Source organism: Halichoeres trimaculatus, unplaced genomic scaffold, assembly GCF_033239565.1.
Source record: "Halichoeres trimaculatus isolate MK-OKI-2021-1 unplaced genomic scaffold, fHalTri1.1 fHalTri1_scaffold_16, whole genome shotgun sequence".
Classification (NCBI taxonomy): domain Eukaryota; kingdom Metazoa; phylum Chordata; class Actinopteri; order Labriformes; family Labridae; genus Halichoeres; species Halichoeres trimaculatus.
Window position 1 is genome coordinate 25,912,361 of NW_027437194.1, and position 24,423 is coordinate 25,936,783.

Genomic DNA, 24,423 nt, shown 5'->3' on the forward strand with positions numbered 1-24,423 from the left:
CCATGTTTTATCCAGCCCATGATCTAAACTGAATGTTAGGCCTGTCAGGATAACAAATTTAGCTAGACGATAATTTTCCAAAATATTATTGCAGATAAACGATATTATTGTCAATATTATTTTGATTTTTTTTTCCATTTTTTCATTGATGTAATTATGATAAATGGGATAATAAAGTGAGTACACCATATCAAAATCAAGAAACTTTAATTTCTTAAGAGTATTTAACTGTAATTAAAGGTCAGGATCTTTTAAATAAAATAAACAAAAAATATAATAAATTTGACAAACAAGAAAGAGAAAAAAATACAATGAAAATGAAATGGACTCTCTTTTAGAAAAATATACATGTCAATGAAAATAATTAATACTAATCAAAAACAATAAAATATAGACCCTGTCTCTAAAGAAAAAATGAAACTCCAAAAAAAAAACCAACAATAAAAACTATAGCCTAAATAAAAGGGAGTTTATACAGTTCCTGAATTGTTTGTAACATGTCCTTTTTCCCAGTCAATCCGTACTGTCTGTCAAACATTTTTAACATTTCTGGCTTTCAACCGTATTGAAGGGCTGCATTTCTTTGGCAATGTAGCTGTCTTTGAGTGCCCACCATTTGGCACTTTTATTTCTATTTACTTTGCAGACCAAAAGCCTCAGTAAGAGCAGATTGTCAAAGAACAAGGCTCCGCTGCACCTCCCCCTCTTCTTCTTCTTCTTTGTCGCCACTACAAAATATTCCCACACTGGGACTGTGGCAGGCGGCTTAAGAACCGTATCTTTTGTGCCATCACTCATATTAGCGTGTGTTTCCTCCTTACCCCTCAGGACGCTCGCTTCAGCTCTGTCTATGTGGACGCGCGAGTAGCCCCGTCTTCACCCCAAATATCGCATTTTTGACAGATGCTCACTCCGCTATAAATCCCCTAAATCTGCTATAGAACCTATGCACCCTGATGTTAGGAAAGATAGACGTAGTGAGCCATCTTCACGTTCAGCCTCTTTGGTCGACAGAGAGGAGGAAAACAAACATGTATGCTTGTGTCACTTTATCCAGGCTGGCAAACTTACCAAGAACGTTTTTATTTATTGTTCGGTTAATTGATTTATTGATTATCGTGACAGGCCTACTAAATGTTTTATTACCTTACACACACAACTCCTTCCTAAGTTACCCTATTTTGTACCATAATATGAGTACTATTATCTCCACATTTAACTCTTGGAAAGAAAGTTAAAGTTTCATTTTTTCTTTCATTAGACAAATGAATGTTTGTTAAAATCTTTGACATAAAAGCTGGTTGAAGTCTCCTTGGTGGAGAGTTGATGATATTCTTCAAATTCTTCAAATCTGACTGTAGTTTTTTCAATAGAAAAATGTTTGACTCAAGTTTTCCATATTTCCCTTCAGGCCAGTGAGATGCCAAAACTGACGGAGCAACTCGCAGCTCCTCTGAGACAAATGCAGGTATGACAACGTCAGACTATGTTCAACTTGTGACTGGTGCTTCGTCTCAGTTGTTAAACTGTTTGTTCCGGTCGGGTTCAGGAATGTGCGAAGCGGATAGCCAAAGTTTCTGCTGACGCCAAGGTGGAGGTGGACGAGGAGACGTACCTGAACCAGTTTAAGCCTCACCTGATGGATGTGGTCTACGCCTGGGCCAACGGAGCAACGTTTGCTCAAATCTGCAAGATGACCGATGTCTTTGAAGGTAAATATTTGATTATTCATTATACATCGACTCTCCAGACAGAAATGTTTTGCAACCCTGAACAAAATAAAGACTGATATTTACTTTACCATCTGATCTGACTCAAACTCTTGAGATCTACATTTAAGGAAGTTTTGGTTTGTGCGATTGTATCGCTTCCTAAAGACCAAACCAGAGCTCCTCCTTTATTTAAAAAATCAACCATGTGACTCACTGGTAATAAAGGAACACAGCAGGTCATAGCAGGGGGTCTTTTCTCTGCAGATCAGGAATGTTTTGAATTTGCCCTTTACTTGTTTGACTTTAGGATCAAGTTTTTAATGAAATTAGATCTGTTCCTCTGATGCTGTAACAGACTCGCTCATTGATTCATTGCTCATGACGTGATTTGATCTCAGTCCATCAGCTCTCCTCTCAGATTTATCTGAGTGAGCTCATCTGTGAAATGTGAGTGATCATCAGAAAAAGAAGTGAGGAAGGAGTTGAGTAACTTTAATAGGGAGTGAAGGATATACTGGTGTGTGAGTGAGTGATCTGATGATTGATGATAGTGGAGTCTGTCGTCACACATCAGTTTTCTCTAACTTGGAGCCGAATCAACACATTCCTATCAGACGCTCTCATTCTGCTTTAATTGTTTCATACGACTGAGTTTATAACAGTGAAGATTAGCTTTTGAAGATTCACAGATGTTAATTGTTTGTCTTTGTGTGTGTACTTGTGTTTGTGTGTGTGTAGGGAGCATCATCCGCTGCATGCGTCGTCTGGAGGAGGTCCTGAGACAGATGTGTTCTGCAGCCAAAGCCATTGGAAACACTGAGCTGGAGAACAAGTTCGCTGAAGGTCAGAGACAAAACATTTTTCAAATTAAAATGAGACACTGTTATCTTCACTGCTTCATATGACATAAGATCCAGACCTCAGGGTAAGGGACTGAGACTAAAGTCTGATAGTGAGAGAGCTGAGGTGTAATTTATGAGAAAAGGGTCCTAATTCATCTACATTGATGCTGAAATATCATAAAGGTGGATATGAAAACATCAGCCATCTTCCTGCTTGAATTTAACAGCTGAAGATGAACAGCTGTGACTTTAAAGTGATACTCTGGGATGGAACAAGTTGGGTTCTATCACAAGGTTGAGGGCAGAAATTACCCCTACAGCAGTGATTTTGTGCAGCAGAAGCCCAGAGCGCACACACCAATCACCCCCTCCCTGCTCCGTAGCCGGTTTCCTCTGCACTCAGACGGGGCCATATTTTACTTGACCAAAAACACAAAAAACAGACTCCCACCAAAAAAGTCTGATATTGGTCTGCATTCACGCTTTATTTAGAGAATTTTCAGCACGTTACTTTCACACAAAAACACCGCTAAATAAGGCTCTAGTTCTCATCGTGTCTCTTCGTCCTGGCAGACTACCTGCGTTTGTTTATATCTGGCACACCGCGCACACGGACTGATACACCAAGCGGCGAGCGCCTCGTAGTCAGCTGTGGCTCTGCAGCGGAGGTAGCGCCGTTTTACGACACGATGAGAACTAGAGCCTTATTTAGCTGTGTTTTTGTGTGAAAGTAACACGCTGAAAATTCTCTAAATAAAGCATGAATGCAGACCGATATCAGTTTTTTTTGGTGGGAGTCCGTTTATTTGTGTTTTTGGTCAAGTAGAAAATGGCCCCGTCTGAGTGCAGAGGAAACCCGCAGAGGAGCAGGGAGGGGGTGTTTGGTGCGAGCACCCTGGGCTTCTGCCCAACTTGTTCCAGCCCGGAGTATCACTTTAAGGTTTTATTTTTGCACAGCAACTATTATAGCAACAGTATGATTTTATTCTCCAAGCATTAAGACTATTCTCATTTAGTAACGACTCTAATTTCTCAAACTAATACAGCTTAATTTCCGTAAAGTTAGAAATGTATTGTGGTTAGATTAGAACTGTTCCTGTAACATTACTAATTTCTTCTTGTGAAGTTACATCTTAATTCTTGTAACGTTGCCATACTATATTTGTAAATTAACCTCTTTGTTTCTCACAAATTTATGCTTTATTCTCGTACAGTTGCCTCTTTATTTTTGTAAAGTCAGGACTTCCTTCTTGTAACATTGCAACTTTATCTGTAACATTACAGCTTTGTTCTTGTTACATCTCAGCTTACTCTTCACATTTAGACAGTTTAACTGAATTATTCAATGTGGCCCTTTTCCTATGTGATACATTTTTGCAAAAAAAACCTTCAAATTAATATATTCAAGCTCTTTCAAGAGAAAATAATCGTTTTTACTTATCTGTAAACAAATAATGTGCAGATAGGGATTACTTTGTCAATGGTTACAAAAGGACATGGCATTTAAAGATCATTTGATTCACTGTTTGACTTGTTTTTACTTGATTGCCCCAAAAATGTGAAAAATATATTTGGTATTAAAATATATTCAGATAAATCATCAGAGGTCTGATGCTTGAGCTGCATTAGTCTGTGAATCATTCGATCCAGTCATTGTCTATAAGGCTGGAAAATGTACCAGTATAATTGTTTCAGTTAATCTAAAAAACTTTTGCTTGGATGAAAACCTTTGGATTGTGATGTTATGTTGGAGTAACTTTTGTCATTTTTGTGTCTCTGCAGGAATAACAAAGATCAAGAGGGACATTGTATTTGCTGCCAGTCTCTACCTGTAGAGATCTCTCAGCTCCCTCACCTGACAGACTCTCTCTACCGGGGGATCCATGTTTTTTATTTGTTCCCTTTCATTTGTGGTTAACCCTCTCATTAATTTCTGACACCTCTGTTTGAGTTTTCTAGTTGGAAACAAGTTCTTTTCTTTTCTTCAGGTTGTTCATTTCTTCTTAAAGACTTCAGAGCCCCGTGTTAGGTCACGTTGAGTTGGGTTATTTACAGCAGACGTTATGTAAACAGCAGAGCTTCATTTTTCCTGGAGCTGAATTCACCACTGATGCCAGAACTCTGAACATTCATTCTTTTATTGTTTCTGCATACAATAATAAAAGTGGTGCATTATATGACATCATTACAGGTAAACAAAAGAGGTCAGGCTTTAATTTAGTTTGAAGGCTCATGACATGATACATCGCACATGAATGTTTCATCTGAGTTCACGAGTGTAATGGCTTTATGTTTCCTTTATAATTTTACACTTTGTAAATATTTCAGTTTTTCTTTTTTAATAAAGTCTGTACGGTGATTTGTTCGGACATACACATGATATAAAGCACATGGTTACGTGTTCACTTGATGTTTATATTAGTTCTTAGATACACAGGGAGCTGATAGCAGCAGGAGCAGTCCAGCAAAGGCAACGATGGACTTCAACTCACAGCTGGAAACTCTCCAACTTTCTAACCAGATGTGAGGAGAGCGGAGCGTCTTCCTTCTTCACATCCAGGTTAGACAGTTGGAGAATAAGGCGGCAGCGGCGTTGACCTGGCGTCGGCAGCTCAGGGTGAGATCAGCTTCAGGTTGCAGCACCCTCGTCTTCAGGAGCAAACGTTCCTCTTTCAAATTAGCCCTTTTAATGAAAACCACACATCAAGGCAGCAGAGCGCTGAGACTCGCCTCCTTCAAACTGACCCTGAACCCGATCCCTGAGCGGCCTGACTCCAGGTCAGGAAATAGCACAAAGCGAGGTTACATTCACAGGTTTCCAACCCTCCTCTTCCTCCTTGAAGTGGTCAGACCCTTTAGTGGGCACATGCAGGCAAGTCTTCCCACCAGCTCAGTAGACACAAACATTAATAATTTGTTGGTTCCCGTCGTCTCAGAATGTCCATCCTTCAACTCGTGTCCATCTCACTTCTTAAAAGTCTTTGACACTTTCCTTCAGCAGGGGAACTGGAACAAAGCAAATATCCTAAAATTTAAAGTCTGAACATCTTAACAGGCCTGAGGTGAACTTTTTTTGGGGTGTAAAGTCTTCCACGAGCTTCCTTTAGTCTAGTTTGCTGTAATCCATGCAGGAGTGTTGAGTGAAACTTGATGAAAAGGCTAGACTGCAGGGATCCTGGGTGTGCGCTTGGACAGAGCAGAGTTTGTCCTCCATCTTTCCTGTAGCTTAGTTTGGACTCTCACAGTTTCCATTTGTCGGGGTCTCCTGTAGGGTCGTGTGTGGGATGTCTGCTTCCTGACGGGGGACCACACGGGGCTTGAAAAAGTCGGACACAAAGAAAACCTGCAAGACAAGGAAAAGGGGAAAACGTGAGACCATGTATCATTCAGGCAGTTTCAGAGGAACATTTCAACACTTGAACAAATTTGTTTCAAAGTTGGGGGAAAAAAGGCATAAAATGAGCACTGACTGGGGAGTGAACATCATTGGTTATCTAGTTACAGTGGCACCTGTTCATGGTTTGGATATACACTCTATCAAAGTTTTAAGACCAGTTGGAAAATTGCAAGAATTTAAATTTTGCACTGTAGGATCTTAAAAAGATTTTAAGTAGAGTTTCAAAATGCAAAAAGAAGAAACAGATGTGAGAAACAAAAAAAAAAGAGGACACAGTTTATTGAAAACAACAAAATGAAACAGTTTGTCCCTCTGTGGATCAAAAGTTTAAGAGCACAGCCTTTAAAAGACAAAATCTGCACAAAAATGTGGAATCAGTGGGATTTTCTGTCAGGTATTCACTCTGTCATGACCTCCTGATGACAAAGGCAAAAAAACTTTCTCTCTTTGAACATGGTCATATTGTTGAAATGAGAAAGCAAGGTCTATCACAACATGCCATCACCTCAGAGGTTGGACGCAGTAAGACAGACATTTGAATTTTTCTTCAAAGATCCTGAGGGTTATGGATCAAAAAAGTCCAGAGGTAGACCCAAAAACATTTTATAAGCGATGAGCCCAAGGATTTGATTGACTATCCTTGAAGATGGACGATCCCGGACCCAAATGAAGGTTGTTACTGGAGCCGACTGCAGCCCAACCATCAGACGCCATCTGAGAGAGAAGAGCTTTAAGAACAAAACACGTCTTCAGAGTCCTAGTCTCCTTCAACGCCACAAACTCACTGTTTAGACTTTTTAAGAGAGCAGCAAACATGGGACACTGAAAGGTGAAGAAAGTTTGATTCTCTGAGGAGAAAAAACTGAACCTTGACGTCCTGATGGCTTCAACGTTACTGACATGACCAGGAGATCCCACTGGAGATGTTTTCACGGCGGCACAGTGGAGGGGGCGCCATCATGATCAGGGGCTTTTTCCTTCAATGGACCAATGGAGCTTCAGGTTGGTCAGGGGCGTCAAACGGCGGCTGGCTCTGTGGAGATGTTGCAGGGGGCCTCCTTCATGACTGAGGGCCCTGGTCTGTGTGGGAATGACTGGGTTTTTCAACAGGACAACGCTGCAGGTCACAATGGGCGCCTGACAAAGGACTTCTTCCAGAGGAATCAGCTCACTCTTTGGACCATCCTGATGTTCCCCTGATCTAAATCACTCTGACAACATTTGGGGATGGATGGAGAGGGACCTTTACAGAAATGGACGTCAGTTCAGACAGTGGATGATTCTCCATGAAGTCGTCTTCACCACTTGGAGCAACGTTCACACAGCCTCCTGGAAACACCCAAATCAAGCAACAACAAGAATGGTGGAGCTCCTCGTTACCGAGTCCTTTTTTCAAACTTGCTGTTTTCGACAAATTGCTTGCTGGATATTTTGTTGTCTCACTACCATTTTTTTCTTTTTTTGCATTTTAAAACTTTGCTCAGAACTTTTTTAAGATCTCACAGTGCAAAATGTAAATTCTTGCAACCTTCAACTGGTCTTAAAACTGTGATCAGGTGTACGTGCAGCATAAAGTGATCGTTTTGGGATCAAGGTTTTTGCATTTGAAGCAGTAAAAAATGTGCGAGCATAAGTTTTTGAGCAACTTCCATAAAACCCAGTGTCTGATGGCTGGATAGCTTGGTCATTGTATCTCCAAAAGTTCAGCTCCTTGAAGGTGTTTCAACTCTTTAAATTATCGTAAACAGCTTCAAGCACAATAATAGAGTACCTGCACAGAAATGTTCAGTCTTGTAGCGTAAAAATCTGATTTACAAGAGTTTCCTGGCTGAGACCAGCAGCAGCATGTTCAGACAAACAGAACTAAAAAAAAACATGTCAACATACCTGAGATCACATGACAGAAAGTCATCAGTCAAACATCTACAAGCTCACTGAGTCTGCTTTAAAAACGTTTAAAGAGTGCAGCTCACTTAGACTAGAATCCTCCTGTTGCAGATTTCAAAACCTTTAACTTATTTCTGCATTTCAAGTTAAGTGACAGGATTACAGAGCAAACACTGCAGCTTCCAGCATTTTTCTAAAAACATAAATAAGAGGAAAGCAAATTAAGAATGGCCTGGTAAATAAGGACACGCTGTGATTTAGTCTACAGTGCAGGCCAGCCAACTCAAGCATACAGGGAGCAGTGATGAGTTACAGACTTCAGATTGGTAATGAACCTCAGAGCTCCACGGTACAGCGTATCCAGAGAAGGAAGGCTCTGAGCTGAAGCATGCATAAATAAAACATCAGCATCATCAATCAGAGGCATGAACGTCACAGGAACGAGTTTTGTCTTTGCAGCAAATGAGAAACAGGACTCAGTTAAAGTAAAGCCCAATAATAACTTCACTTTCTTATAAGTTGATTGTGAAGCTTAAAGAACGGAGAAATCTGAGGTATTTATAAGGTACAGGCTCAAACACATCGCTGAGACGTAGTAACTGACGGCAGGTTCAGTGGTTTTGTCAAAAACAAATTGAGCTGCAGTCTGCTTCAAAACTGTTTTGGAGGAGATTTAAATAAAGTTTGATTTTTCTGTCTCTGAAAAAAATCAACCTGACATGTTGAATGTAAATATTCAGACTTGTTACTTACCACCAGGAGCGCCATGAGAGCGCCCTGCAGGAGTCCAGCCAGCACGTCACTCCAGTGGTGTTTATAGTCAGACACCCTCGACAATCCTGTGTACACCGTGGCAGCAATCAGGAAAAACTGGATTGTGGGTCTCAGCAGCCGTGCCCAGTCAGCCTGGAGTCGAGCCTGCAGGTAGAGCTGAGGAGGAAATAAAAAAAAGGGGCACGGCATGGCGTCAATGGAGCAGGAAAATGAGTGGCAGAGATTTGCAGATGACTCAGAGCATTTCCATGTGCAACAAACACAAATCTGTGCACGCACACGCAGGAAGCAAAACAAACATCCTGCTTTTTATAGCCCATGTTACGAGCTCTACAATTCATTCAAGTGTTTGTTGAAGCTGGGAAATAAATAATCAAAGTTTAACATCAGAGCACTTCTTCAGAATGAGCTGTCATGGAGAACCTTTGATCATCTGAGCGTCATGTTTCTGAGGGTCACACACGAACATTTTGTTTGTATTATAAACCGGGTGTGTCTGGCATTATATAAGGAGACGTAACAGATCCATGTTTCCTTTCTTCACAAACTGTTTCTGATGCTCATGCTGTTATATTTAATCAGTATCTCTGGAGTTTGGACACAACTGTGTCAAAGTCAGCTGCTGTATCTTTCCCTCCATACAGAGAGGGGAGAGCTTTCTTTTGGCGCCAGGACTTTGTCCCTGAGTCTATTTATATCTGCTGGAGATGAATAAATGAATCAGCAGCTTATGAAGTTTATCAGGACTGGGCTCAGAACAAACAGAAGGGGACACAAAGATCTCTGAGGAGAACAGTGACACTGATAATAAGGCTATCAGTGTTGATAGGGGAATTTTAATTTATCTGTTTGTTTATTTTAGGGTGGAGACTCAGAGGAGTTGGCTGAGAACACTTACATCATCTTAAAGAGAGGAAAAGCTTACAGACAGAACTCTGCTCTTCATGCTAAGCTAATGAAGAAGTCCTTTAGCCTAAATCATTGGTTCTTAAGTGGTCTTGCTTTGGGACCCACAAACCCTTTAATAAAAAACCGTGACCCAAATAGAGGAAAATGACCAAGATCAATGGCTGTTTTCCAAACTGCCTTATCATACCAGGAGAAGCTGATTAGGTTAAAGTATATTTAGTATGTGAACAAAATATATGCTGTAAGGCAAAAATTCCCAGATGTCCTGATCTGGGAAAAATTGCCTGTATGCATCTGGATAGTCAACTGTTTCCCACAATGCATGGCATTATTGCTGTTTGTCTTCTTTTTTCTGCTTATTGCAGCTTGGGATGGGTACCTTTCACATTTGAAACTATACAGTACTGGCAATTGGTACCGGTACTCAACGGTACGGCAATGATGTGTTCATGTCCTGCATGGAAAATTGCCTACTCTTCCACTCCCTCACGGTCACAAGTGTGCATTTAGGTATCTAAACTAGAGCCCAACTGATTAATCGGTCAGGTCGATTAATCGGGCCAATTATGCCTGTCACCGATTAATCAACATCGGCCAAAATGTAGCCGATTCTAAAAATTTTTGCTCCATAGAGATTCTGTCACTCCTGCTCCTGTGTGTCTGCGTGTTGGGCTGCACACTGCCCGCCCCCTCCACCATTATGTCATGTAAGACTATGGAATGACGTTTTAACGTCACGTTGCTGCTTTTTTGTGAGATAAACAGAGATAAATGGTACTGTTATTTCACACGTCCACCATTATCTAATGGGAGACTCTAACACGGTATTTTAGCGTCGTATAAGTTGCTCATTGTGTGTTTACAGTTTGACTTTTTTTTCTACTTACTGTGTTTAAAGTTTGACTTCTTTAATTTAATAGTGTTCTGTCTCTGTCTTAAATCATATGGGTGTTATAATAATTTGTGTTCATATACAGTATATATCCAGTGTATATCAATGAATTTATTATATATATCAGCCGATATATCGGATATCTTTTTATTTTTGCCCCAAAAATCCCATATTGGTCGGGCTCTAATCTAAACATGGTACCTTTTGATTTTACATGAATCGGTACCTGGTACTTTTGACAGAGTTCAGTCTGTACCTTTAAAAGTACCTAACTCGGTACCTATCCCTACAGGTAGCACTCAGTTTCAGGTGCTCATACCTGCACAGATGAGCCAGCATTAAAACTGCAACACAACAACACTTAAAACCAGGGATCTCAAACTCGTGCCATGGAGGGCTAAGAGGCTGCAGGTTTTCATTCCAACCAAAAACTCCACCAGCTGGTTTCACTGATTAGTCCCTGCTCGCTGCTTGAAGGTGGGGTAATCAGTGAAATCAGCTGGTGAAGTTTTTAGTTGGAAAGAAAACCTGCAGCCTCTTGGCCCTCCATGGCACGAGGTTGAGATCCCTGCTATTAACAGTCCGTTAGATAAACGTGAAGTGATATGAAAGGAGCACTGGAAAATCTTTTCACTTCTAGTTGTAAAGGAGGTGATCCCCATCTCAAAGGTAACTGTTTACTTATACAAAGTTCATTAAAGGAGCTGTGCGGAGTATCTGGAAAAGCTAGTATTTTTCCGAGATAAAGACTCTGTTTCCCATGAGCACTCGCACCTACTATCGTGCAGATGTGACCAATCAGAGGCACACATGACTGACAGGCGCCCTATAGCTGTACGCAAATCCCTTGCAACTTCCAACATGGCCGCGATTCCCAATTTGCTTTATCTTCCGTTTAAAAAACAGACGGGTGACATCAGGAAGACTACATCCATTTTTTACACAGTCTATGTTGCCATAATGTGCATTTGTTTTAAAGTGAACAAATTAAGAGCAGATCTTTTTAAAACTCCTTTTCTTTGATTAAGACAACTTTTTACTGGATACAAAGTGACAAGGTAATGTAATTATTTGTTGTTACAAAATTTTTCAAAATGTGACAATAATATTAGTTTGTAAACCTAGTTTGTATCTTAGTTTAGTTGCTGCTATAGTTAATGCTACTCACAGCCTAGTGCTAAGAGATGCGTAATGTGTAACTTAAGTGAATCCTGGTTAGCTAAGTCCTGCTAGTCATCTACCAAGCAGAGCTAACATAACCTCACTCTTCATTTTATTGAAAGAATCTCAAGTTTGAACAAACCACTGCAGAATAACTGCTGACTGTGGGTTGGAATGAACATTAGCACAAACAGATTAGCCTCTGTGTTAGCCTTTAGCCTCCTTTTTGACAGTCCAGCTCCAGTGTCCACCATCGCTACAAAATGAAACCAAATTTCACAACTTAATGCTCCGCTAAGCTAACCTGCTAAGATGTATAGAGAAAAAACCTATTTACGTACTTTTACACCACTTCTCTCTGCTGTCATATCAGTTTAACCATCAAACCAAGAAACTTGACTTAAAATGTAAGAGCAGAAAAACTTATAAAGGTGTTTCAAAATGCATGAATTGTCCCTTTACAGCTTGTTGTCAAATCAATTTACCAGTAAACAATAACATCTGATCTGAGGACTGAGTGTATACTTACAGCCAGGAACAGCATACAGTACATGGAGAAAGAGGAGTGGCCGGAGTAGAAGGAAAGCCTGAAAGGAAGACAAAAACATGACTCAACACTTTGTTCATTGTTAGAAGACAAACGGAACAAACCTGTCAGATACAACCGGTCGTGTCCGTTGAATCAGACAATACAGAGTCTAAAACCACAACAACACACACTTCCTCTTCTAGGAAGACCTATATTTGAGCCGGTAATGATATTCAAGGGCATGCGAGTGTTTCAGAGAAGTGATGTTGAATTGTTCAACAGCGTGTTAGACAGCAGCTATAAAAGAAACCACCCTTGCAGCCCCTCCTGCTGTGGTTACTTCCTGTTTAAAACAGCAGAGCTATGTTTAATGCTGTTGTCTGGAGCACATCCACAGAAACCATGAATGCACACACTGATTATTTATACTGTAACCATGTTTATTTGGGTTACACTTGTGGCTGAGGGGCCGAAGACTTTACAGAGTAAACAAGAGGAGAGGTGATCAGATGTGTATCTCACATGTTGAATTACTGAAAAAATAACCTGAATACTGAGAGATAAACAGCAGTAAACTCAATTTACAAGTCTGGCAGTATATTTTGATGAAGCTAGCTCTGGAAATAACAACACTTCTTTTAAGATTTACAGTCCCATGAGGATGAGATAACCTCCTGTTTAGAATCAAGATAAGGTCAATGCGTGATGAAATGTATTAACATAATTTCAATGGCATAGGTAATTTGATTGAAGTCCAACAGCCTGTAAAATTAATAGCAATCCTGTGGGTATAGAGGTAATTAGCAAATTCTAGCATGCTAAAAAACTTAAAGAGGGGCTATTGTGCCCCCTCTTTAAGTCTTCAGTCTGTCCCTTTCCCCCCCTGTAGTAGCAAAGGTAGGCAGAAAATCTTTATTTCAGCTTTTGTTTTAGAAGATGTCTCTTTAAGGCTCTGCTCTATAAACCCCCTTCACTCTGATTGGCCAGGAGCGGAACTATGAGCAACTCTTGGTGTTTGAGGCCCACCCCTCCAAAGTGTCATGATCCAGTCAGGAGATCCTTATGTGATGACCTCATCATCTTTTTAAAATCTAAGGTTTGATCAGATTGAGGGATTTCTACGACACATGAATATGAAGAGGTTTGACAATCTGCACATGTTTAGTCTGAACATCCAGCGTTGTTACTTCATGTGTTTATAATATGAGAAAGCAGAACACTCCCTCTTTAAGACGGGTAACTTTACAACACTGTATCTGCTTCAAATTATAAATTATGTTAGCATTCTGTTAATGATTAGCTGTGTTTACCTCCACCTCACAGAGCTGTTAAAGAGGCTGTAAAATCTTTTACAACATGAAACAAAAAGAAAAGGAGACAGATGTTCTCTGTTCTTTCAACAGGTTCAGAGACCTTTTCATGTTCTCTGCTGCATCAATTATTCATTTTGCTCAGACCCCCTGAAGCCTCCACTCATTCTACATAAACAACATCCAGTTGTTGGAAGTTAAATTTGTTCCTGATGAACCACAACCGTACAAGGAACCTCATTTGAATCAACTTATCTCTGTTCTTATGAAGCAAACACACACTGTCCACTCTGATAGCGGGCCTCCTCTTGCAGGAGGGTTAGCCATGGAGGGATCATGTTACAGAAACATGATCCGGCTCAGGTTTTCCTGCTGAGCCCTTTCCTCTTCTGCTGCGCTTATTAAGAATAACACTGACAAGAAGGCCACAGTGGAAACATGCCATGCTTTGAAGTTTCTTTAAAAAGATCTTAGAAAAAGAATCAGAATTGATACTGACTTTGTTTGTATATTTATATTTGGAGGATTTGTCTGTGATTTTGGTGCATAACAGTAAACAGCAATAAAACAAAAACACAAGCAACATGGAGAGCTGAAAAACTTCTACTTTCCAGAAACTTCGGAAAGAAATTAATTGCTTTAAGAGTTTTAAATTTTGTCCAGATGTGTGCAGAAAAGAAAGGAAGTGTGCAAACTCCATGAATGAAATCAGCTCAGCATCTTTGATTCTTCTGAACAGCTGATGAATCGTTGCCTCAATAAGCTGCTTCAGATGGCAGCGTGGTATCAAGTCTCATGGAATTATCATGAAGTATGCGCCACACCCTGGGAGATATTCAGTAGATAACTGGGAGGGTAAGTGGGAACATTTCCACTCGGCTTCAGGACTTGAAGGAAAAGATTTGAGCCTCAGAGAGTCACAGCCTTTAGGTAGCTGAGCAGATAGAAGAGCTCCTTTTGGCTCATAAAGAGGCGTTCTTTAAAATCTGCACAGCTGATGTCACTATCCAGGCCTCTGCTTCTATTATTACCTCTATTCCCGCTGGCTGTCCCTACGACAAAACGAGAAGTGGATATCCTCTCCTCCCTCTGTACTTCCCTCTGCTCACGGCCGATAACGCACACAGACCTTAATCAAAACAAGCTTTACATTCCTGCGATGTTACCCAAGCTCTGCTGTTGCGTGCTGCCAACGCATTCTGCTAAAAACACAGCCTCATGTCATCCATGTGTAGCCAGATACTAACTACAGATGAAATGTTGCACAACTCGACTCTGGGATGGCCATATGTTTTTACAACAATTACACAACCACTCAGAAGATTTTCTTCACAATATTTCACCTTCAGGACTGACACAGTGAGGAGGTTTGCCTGTCAGACCTGCAACACTAACATTTGAAATATGGGGGCTCGATATTCACGAGCCAGTGTTTTATCACGCTATCAATAAATCAACAGTTTATTTTGTCAACTGGTTCATTTCATTTGTATTCCAAAAGCCAGATATAAGTGAAAAAAATGATTAGCAGTTTACTCTAAATTACACAGAATGACTTCAACCTTTCTCTTTGTGAAACCAGACACAACAGGTGTTTGGCAATTCTACTTAACGGGAGTTAAAACCAAGTGGTAACTCCAGGGCTCAAACTATGAAGCCTACGTGGAAGTGCTAACAACTGCAGTTCTTCAAGTGTCCACTAGAGGCTGGCTGCAAAAGTCTGGGATACCCCATAGACATCATTTATAAAATTTTGATTCTTACAGCAAAAATGAACATGTTTTGGGGGCGCTGTTGAGGTGTCAATGGAGTAAGACGTGCGTCGACAAGCTCCTGCCTTACCTATGTAAAAATACAATTTTATCACGCAATTAATACAAGCTGGGTATAAAAAAACTCATTTTTCAACATTATAAATAAGCTGCAGCAAGTTTGTAACGGTGTGTGTCATGGCATCAAACGCCAAGCTTCGTAAATACAAGTACGACGGACACTCGAGCTCAAGGCCTAGCGACGCTGCGGCGTTAGCAACTACTAGCCGCGGCAATAAGCCATCCTCCCCACGGCCAGAGTCAACAATGGATACCGTGGACCTGAAAGCGGATATTTTATCCTCACTGAGAGCGGACATTTCGACTGTCATCGGAACGGAGCTAAAGGAAGCGCTTGCTGGAGACTTCGATTTAATCAAAAATTAACATGTTTTCAACCTGGTTCACAAAAACTATCAAAGGGGGCTATAACTCCTTTTCTTCAAATCAAAATGATGACTTTTGCCCATATAAGGTCGTGGCTCACTTGACTGACAGGCAGACAGCCTGCGTCTGTCTGAGAAAAGGCTTAAGGCCAGTTTCTCTGAAAGAAGTTCTACAGTTTCATTTAGCAGAAGCTTTTGTCCAAAGTGAAGTGAGCCTACGTTGAGTTTTGCTTTACCCCTGTTGGCATCAAAACTTTCAGAGTCTGTGGTTTAAAGAAGTCGACCCACCTGCCCTCGTTGGCCATGGTTGCGTCTCCGGTGCAGGTGAAGTCTTCAATGTAAGCCCCTGAGGAACAGTTGATCTTGGTCCAATCCGGTTTGCACACGTCCAGGAAGTGTGGCCTGAGCCGGCCAATAGAATACTTGGCTATGTCAGTCAGAGACTGGCTCATGGCGGCACCGAACAGGAAGGTACCAACGGCTTTGTACACAGAAGCCACATAGCTGCCGAAAGAGGACTTGGACTTGATGCGCTTTAAATAAACCAAAAGACACTCGCCAAAGATCATCTGTAAGGAGGAGGACAGGGTAGAGAGTCAGAGGTTTGTACAGAAATGAAAACAAAGAAGCAGCTGAATAAAAAGTACAACATCTGGGTCAGAAACACTCCCTGGATTACTCGGTTTAACCATGATTAATCAAAGACTTTTGGGGAAACACATCTGCTTTATTGATGAGACATGAATGAAAGACTAACCACGACTAATAATGTTTTTACACTGACAAGCAACAACAGCTGGCAGCTTGTTAGCCTAGCTTAGCATCAAGACTGAAAACTGGGGCAAAAAGTAACCCTGACAAAAAAGATATAGGGACTTTTAAAATGAGCTTTGAAGATAGAGCCAGGGTAATTTTAAAACCACTGGTTGGATTGATGCTGTTTACCTCATTTTCTGTCTTCACGCGAGGCTAAACCATCGCTAGGCGTTGCATGAGTAATCCTGATATTCTGATTTAATTTCTTGCAAGAGAATTAAGTTTTGGGGATTTTCTTTGAAGCAAAAACTGTCTTGTACATAGGCTACCAAAAAAAATCAAGATGAAGCCTGTAATGCATGAGGGAAAGCCACAGGATGATGTCCACTTCAGAAAACATAAACATTATGAGAGGGAATTAAACCCTAACTAATGATACAATACCTTACGTTTTGACTAGTTGTGGTACAACATGCTTTGATATAAAACTCTTTACTTTACTGATGATAACGATTATATCATAATACTTCTGTTAGGGAAAACCTGACTTATTGGAGGACAGTCTCAGGTCATAAAATCTGATTAAGTGAAGAACACAAAACACTTCTAAAGAAAAAGGCATCGGGAAGTTTTGTTTGTTTGATCTGAAAGTCTTCTTCTTCTTCTAGTAGTAAAATGATTTCCTGACACGTGTTCATACATAGTGGATGTCACATGTCGTAAGAATGACTCATGTTTTCCTTTTGGTAGGTGTGTTTTGGTCTGAATACATCTGAATGAGTCTGTTTCATAACCCTGCCAGCAGATAACAGGCCCTGAGGGTCCAACCACAGAGGAGCTGTTTTAACGGTTCACTGCTGCCGTTATCTTAAAAAGCTGGGGGATCCTAATCTTCTTTACAGTGAAAAGATGTTTTTTTTAGGAGGTTTTTGTGCCTGGACTTAAATGGAAGTTGGCGCTCTGCTTGTTTTTGTGTCACTTTTGTGGGCTCAGTAAGTGCTTTAGCATTTTTTCAATTCCATTCAGCTTGGGCTGACAGAGGTCACTCGTGAAGAGTTTCACATCTGCTGGATCTAGTGTCTCTCTGTTGCAGCTGGAGATGAATCTAGGGCAGGTGAATTTCAAAATAAAAGTCTGACCTGAGGCACCTTTTTATTTTATTGTGAAACTTTTCTCAAAGGCTTGGGGAAACATGCAACAACCAAACTGATTAAAAGCATTAGTGACTGGTGAAATCAGTTAAAACCACACAGACAAAACAGGAAAAAAGGACTTAACATGGATTAAAGGGAAGATAGAAGTGGATAACAGAAAGTTAGCAAACCAACAGTTAGCAAACCAACAGGTGCACTTACAGTGATTATTGTGACGGGAATCATAACACCTCCTAACAACTGATGAGATATGGTATCTTCTTTATACGGGTACTTGATCGAATCATCGTTACAGTAAAAGCCTCGGCGGAAAGGACTGTGCCTCAGTGTGAGTATAGCAAACGGGAGTCCAACTGGCAGAGAAGCAATGAGAGAAAAAAAACAAGGAAAATGTACAGGTTACAAGATCATGTCTACCCATGATGCAACACTGTGTCCCTGTCTGTGCAAAGTGTGAGACAGCGGCCAGGTTGCATCCTCTGAAAAAGGCGATGGAGGCGGCAGCACCCTCCACCAGCTTCCAGGAAGAAACTTGTGCATGTTAATGGTTAAAAGTGCCGGCATGGCGTCCAGACAGATAACAAAAAGTGGATGTTAATAACGAAAAGTTAAACTTAAAGCACAGAAATGACATTCTGCTGCTGGTTAATGAGCCCAACTCAAGTGCAAAACCTCAGTGCTTTTACTTCTTAAGGGAGAGGCGTGATTTGTGTCATGGGTTGTGTTTTAGAGCCAAGTAGATCCTTACAGAAAGCCATCACTGTCAGCACTGGTCTAACACACATGACTGAAGCGCACATACATGATTCACACTTTGCAGTGACATGGAAAAAACTGACCTCAACTTCAGGTCAGCTTTTCTTTCTCGCGCTTGAGCTCTGACTAAAACCTCAGCTCTTCTTCTTTTGGCAGCGGACAACGATGGTTAAAGTGATAAAAATGATAAAGTTCAGACGATAATAACATTAAAAAAAGTGTTTCACATTCGTATTAAAGATCTTACACAGAGTTGAGAGATAAAGGGAGTGGAGACCACTGAACAGAAACACACACCAGCGGCACTTTCAGGCCCGTCCACCTCCAGCACCACCAACACCATCTCAGAAACAAAAACCTCTCTGATCCAGGAGCATTCCAGCTATTTTAAGGAACAGACAGACACAGCACGCAGCCTGCACATGTGCTGCAATAATTACCAACAGAGAGAGAAAGCCCAGGCCATAGTTAGCAGTAAAATGTTTGAGGAAAGAAGAGTAAAGTCCTGCTCTGAAGTGGTTTTATGGGAGAAACAGTGTGGATTGATATTAGTTTATTGTTAGCCATACAGATACTGCTGGTTTAATCATGATACTTTGGGTTGATTGCATTAAAATTGCACATAAAGGTGCAAAAATATGAATTGAAGTGAATGAATTGAAGTTGAATCTGAGTTTTACATTTAGTGTGTAATGTATGTGGCAAGATTTAACTTCCTGCTTCTGTTTTGTATCAGTTATTTGAAGTGGACATCCTCCTCGGCCTTCACATTTATAGAACTCAAAGCTGATGCATGTGAACAGAGGGCTTCACCTGATCCCATCTGGACTCAATAGCGGGTCGACATGCATCAGAACAGCTTCTGAATAATTGAAGCTTCTGTCTCATCAAACAGGAAGCTAACGTTTCTGAATTTACATCAAGCTCTGCCTGGAAATGAGTTGGTTTTATAGTAGATTACTTCCTTTCATTTCAACTCCTGGTTATCAGCTACACCTGCAGCTCCTAAGCTACAGAGAGGTTAAATTGACGTTGGTGAACCCGCCTCCGTTGATTCCTACTTACGCAGCTAATGGGCAGGCTGAAGCCCACAGTGTAGAGCACTGTGGAGGTGATTGTGCTGTGGTGGAAAGGGTACTTGATGCTTTCGTCGTTACAGAAAAAGCCCCTCTGATAGGGGCGGATCTTACCCAGGTTAAAGGCTGCCAGAGGCAGACCTCCTGTGGAAGGAAGGGTCAAAGGTTAAAAAATGATCAATAACAATCAGAGTGTGAGGGTGCTGCTGAGAGACAGTGACGAGATCACCAAATCAGTCATTTCTCAGATAGTGTGAATGATCATCTGCTGATAAATACGTTACAAATTAAGAGACCACAACATTTCTGACAGGTTAAAGGAGACTGGCTTTTATGTTTTCATATCATCTTAATACAGTTACCAATTTTGGCCGATACTGATTTTTATTTTTTACAACTGGCAGCATATACCTTCATTGAACAATACCTGTGAAACAATAAAATCTTTATTTTTTTACTCAAACAACCAATTAAGTGTGCTGAGTTTTAGGTCTCAGAGCAAAAGGCAACAATGGCTGGCTGTCAGACCTTCCCAGAGGTATACAAGATCAGTTTCACGTGTAAGGATAGGTCGATCGTCGATCCCCGATCACCAATCTAATGTTGATGTCGATCAGTGTCTAATTATGATGCATATTCTCATCACATTTGTTAGGTAATATTAATTTCTTGTGCAAAATAAGAAAAATATATACATGAAATTGTATATATTTATCAATAACAATTGCTTTCAAACAAAAAAAATCCAAAAGGTAAATCCTACTTGGAAGCTGAAGATGCTCTTCCTGACAAAATCATAACATTACCAACAACCAGGGAAAATCTGACCAATTTCACAATTGATTGTCAGTAAACGTAACCTGTGTTCACAAGGAACATATAAGAAGTGCAACTGTACAACGATTGAAACCCAAATTGGATAAAATGGTTTACTTTGGTAAATGGTTAATGTGCCTAAATGACTCAGATACATGTATTGTACGGACTGCTGCTTAAACTCAAGTTGAACTAAGTTTAACTTCAACTTTGGACAGGAGACAAATATGGGATGACTGAATCTGTACTGTGCAAATAAAATCACAAAAAGTGTAAAAAACATATGTATCTCTGGCCCATTATGTTGTCGGTTTATTAAATCGACTGCATTTGATGTGTTTGCTGATATCTGATGTTTTATTTTTAAGCCAATATCGGTCAATACCAATAATGTGCCGATAATACCATGCGTCCCTATCAACAACCAAGACATAAGATACTAGATACTGGATCAATATTAACAGTTTATTTTAGTCTAATCAAGACAGAAAAAAAATCCAGATTGGGGCAGAAAGTGTTGCGGTAAAACCTTTTCCACAGTCCTACAACAATAGAAGTCAAACGTAACATTTGGCTTTCCTGACAATACTTGTTTTAAGAAGTAGTCTTTGTTGACGTTGGCTGTTCCCTGACATGTGTCATACCCTTTGGCTTAAAATGTCTGTTATCTATTGGGTATGTTTTCAAAGTTAGAGAAAATAACAGAGGTCAATAACACGCATGAACCTCAGAGACAGACAGGACTTATTATAAACCAGTTCCATATTAATCCAGGGGTTTTCTTGTGATCCATTGTATGAGGTTATACTTCTGTAACAACACTCACAGTCTATCTATTCCAGTAGTTTTTGGACAAGAAGAAAGTCAGTGGAACGTACAATTTAGCTTTGATCACAAGACTTGTTTTATGATCAATTCACTGTTGATTTTGGTCTTTTAATATCATGTGAACACTTAAAAAGCATAAAAATAATGGCAAGTTTTTAACACAGCTTCAGAAAATGTGCACTGTCAAGCTCAACACAATGTATCACATAACATAAGACAGACTCCCAGCGACCTTAGTGTTCACTTTGGTCTGTTTTGTCAGCAGGAAGGATATTTCTGAGGTGTTTTTGTTGTTGGCAATGCCTCACCTTGGTGTGAAAAGAGCTGTGGACAAATGCACTCCTAACAGATACAATACCATAATAAAGATAATAGATTCTGACAGTTCAAAGTCTGGATATTGAGCTGCGCACACCTCTCTGCTTGATTTGGTCCATAAGAAAGCAGAAATTAATTTGTTCTTCCATTCAAACAGAAAAATGAGGGTGTGTTATTGAGCTGTTGTCCACATTTAAACCTGATGATATCACATGCAGCTACACCTTCACCCACACGCTCTTATAAATCAGCTTTTTCATTTTGGTTCTCGTCCATCTGCCATATTTAGAGCTGCTGCCCTCAGCTCTTTCATCTTATATTGATCGTCTAAAAGCTGGAGACACCAGAAAGTCAAGACACAACCTGAGACAGGCCAACAGGCTGAAAGTCCCAAGTCACTCTTTAACTGCAGCCGTATTACACGTTATCATGTCCTGATCCATATAACAGCTGAGAAACAAACACACACAGAGAAATGTGGACACTTTAACATGAATACACACACTTTCCTGAGGATTCAACATCAGCTCTTTATCAAATGTACTAAAGAAGAAACCTGGTTAACTTGTCTTTCTGTACATCATGCACTTCACTGCATTAATTAAGCTTAACTAGCAACATGTATGTGCACTTTAGGTCACATGCGCCCTGGTAAGACCGTTAAAAACAACCTCAGGCTGCATGCCTGGTCATAATCGAATAGTCTGCGTCACTGGCAGGATAATCAAGTTTGCTTTTTCTGCTCTCCAAATTGCAGTCATGCTACCTCTTAGTCTAATGCAGTGCTTTACGGCACTCGTATATTGCTGCCCCCTCCTCTGGCAAAGTAATGAAAATTTGTCTCAAAATATGTCTAAAGGTCAAAGCTGACATTATCTAGCATTGCATGGAAATACGAAGATTACGCTGAAGACTGTGGGTGGAGCTGAGACTAATCATTTAGCATTAACTCTTCACAATTTGAGTTTCAAAGAATAAAAACTTACGTTTTTTCTACTTTGATAATAGAAACCTTAAATCAATTAATAATTTCAAGTATAAAATGTGTCATTTGTTCATTTTTACCACCTGCAACAGTCATTTTTCATGTTAGATAAAGCCTTAAAGTAAAGAAAAAGGCCGGACCTGAGCACAGTTTACCTCCTGTTTAAGAGGAAACACATGGTTATACATAAACAAGCAATCTTGAGCAACTTGCCAATGCTTGTGTATGGGTTTAAAACAGCTTTTGGTGTCAGAGTGTCATAAAATACAGTTTGTCAAGAAAATCTGTGAATTAAAGTTAAACAAAGCATAAATGTTAACCTTTAATTTTGGTCGTCGGAGAGCATTAAAAAAAAGTTAATAACAGCTCAGTAAGTTAAAACTGTAGTGATATGATATAAAAGGAGGCATTAAGGTTTATGAATGGGTATTTTCGTTATTATAACGCCTCATGTGAATATTACATAATAATGCACCCACAGGGTGACTGAAAAGACGTTGCCCTTCTTTGCATATGAAACCAAAGTCATTTCATTGTTATTAGTAATCTTGCTCAGAGGGGAAAATACAGAAAAAGTGTAGAATGATTGTAAATGTAAATGTCACTCGTGGGCTGCTGAACATTCACCACTCCCTTCACATGATGGCAAGCTGTTAAATATCCCAACAGCAGGATTATATCAAGTCACAAATCGGCTTATAGTAATAAAAATAGCGCTAACAAAGAGCTTAGAGCAGTCGGTGGAGGAAAAAAAAAAGGGTATTTAATACATACCAAGAACCAGGCAGGCTATGTCGAGCAGCACAAAGGGGATTCCTCTCGCCTCGAACATGTTTGCTCTTGTCTGTCTCTGCGTCGAGTCCCTGGCTTGTGATAGTGTCCTCCTCTCCTGTAATAAACACCAGGGATGCTCCTCCTCGGGACGTCGCTGCAGCAGCTGTTGTGATTATTTCTGATAGAGTGAGATCAGAAGACCACAACAGTACCACATATACAAAGTAAAAACGTCAACGCCCTCAGAAAGCAGCATACAGACCGCCCAGGCCGCAGGAAAACATTAAACCTATCATGAGAAGACACACAGTGTCCAGTCGCTGCTCTTCTTCGTGTTGTTGTTGTTTGTTGGCGGAGGACAGCTGCCGAGTCGAGTCCTCTCCTCCGTCATGGTTCTTCTTTAGGGTGGTTACAAACGCTATTCCCACGGTAGGACGGCCATTTGGACGGACACCTGTCTCGTGTTAATGAGTGGCGCAGGAGCTGTGTGACAGACCCGGAAAACCCCACGGGACAGCGCAGCGGTGGGCCTGCTGGTGCTGCCTTCACGTGCTAGCTGAGGCATCGGAAATATGGGATTTTATCCCAATCTCAAGGTCTCCACTAGTCTTGGGGTAGATTCAGACTTTTATAAGAACTTACGGGGATTTTATTGTCGATTCTATTTAAAGAAAATCCAGTTATCTACTTTTTTTTTAAGTCATTTTTGAGACTTGGGTCACATTGTCGCTGACATCTAAAAATGCATGAACGGTAAAGTGTAAAAGTGAAGATTTTAAACTAGGTAATACTACAAATAATTAAGTAAAATTGTTAGAACGAGTAAATGTGTGTTAAAAAAAAAAGACCACAGGAGCATCATAAATGGGGGGAAATATAATGTATTATTATGTACTGTATTGTTAATTACAGATTAAGACCTGGATAAAAAAAACAATTTGCAAATAATAATAAAAATTAAAGCTGCAAGCAGCGTTAGACGGGTCCTCGGGGCTCATGCCGGTTTTGCCCTACTATCATGGTATTGGCCCCAATGTGTCCAACAGAATAAGACGAACATTTTGTTGGTGGTTTCATCTCTCTAGGACATTCCTAGCCCCAGTTAGGGCTATTTTGCTGTGCATTGGTGGAAGTAAGCCTAATGGCTCTGAGAGAATATTATGGGATGTCAGGGAGTCAGTTGATACCATGGCAACGTATCCTGTGCTATGCTGAAGAGAAATAGCCAACTTCCTGTCTGGGAAAGGTCAGGGTGTCAGCAAGTAATTTGTTTGTCTTAATGAGATGAACATTTTGATGTTGGTTTGATCTCTCTAGGACATTCCTACTGGCTGCTATGGCTGCTTTAAT

General features: G+C 40.4%; 2 protein-coding genes across 3 annotated transcripts in view; one reads left to right on the forward strand and one right to left on the reverse strand.

Annotated features, from left to right (window-relative positions):
• The window catches only part of mtrex (Mtr4 exosome RNA helicase), a 31,434-nt gene extending 26,544 nt beyond the window's left edge, over positions 1-4,890 (forward strand). Inside the window, exons 24-27 of the mRNA XM_074689858.1 lie at positions 1,412-1,468; positions 1,550-1,712; positions 2,451-2,555; positions 4,337-4,890. Of these exons, the coding sequence (XP_074545959.1) occupies positions 1,412-1,468; positions 1,550-1,712; positions 2,451-2,555; positions 4,337-4,389 (378 nt within the window). The 3' untranslated portion in view covers positions 4,390-4,890. The remainder of the gene's footprint in view (positions 1-1,411; positions 1,469-1,549; positions 1,713-2,450; positions 2,556-4,336) is intronic.
• An 86-nt stretch (positions 4,891-4,976) lies between these two features.
• Positions 4,977-23,633, reverse strand: plpp1a (phospholipid phosphatase 1a). Of its 2 annotated transcripts, none has more exons than XM_074689860.1 (6): positions 23,074-23,633; positions 17,722-17,873; positions 15,899-16,179; positions 12,104-12,161; positions 8,592-8,768; positions 4,977-5,897 (listed from the first exon to the last, which is right to left on the reverse strand). In XM_074689860.1, exons 1-6 carry the CDS (start codon positions 23,129-23,131, stop codon positions 5,781-5,783), a joined length of 843 nt encoding a protein of 280 aa, XP_074545961.1. In that variant the 5' UTR covers positions 23,132-23,633; the 3' UTR covers positions 4,977-5,780. The 2 variants fall into 2 exon arrangements, with proteins under 2 accessions (XP_074545961.1, XP_074545960.1); XM_074689859.1 differs by lacking the exon at positions 17,722-17,873 and adding an exon at positions 19,342-19,496.
• Between the last annotated feature and the right edge of the window lie 790 nt (positions 23,634-24,423).

Excerpts from the sequence above, each read along its gene's own strand:
- plpp1a (XM_074689859.1), bottom strand. The coding sequence starts at position 23,131 with ATGTTCGAGGCGAGAGGAATCCCCTTTGTGCTGCTCGACATAGCCTGC. Across the intron at positions 19,497-23,073 it reads CATAGCCTGCCTGGTTCTTG|GAGGTCTGCCTCTGGCAGCC; the intron begins GTATGTATTAAA and ends TTCCTTCCACAG. Across the intron at positions 5,898-8,591 it reads CTCTCATGGCGCTCCTGGTG|GTTTTCTTTGTGTCCGACTT; the intron begins GTAAGTAACAAG and ends CTTGTCTTGCAG.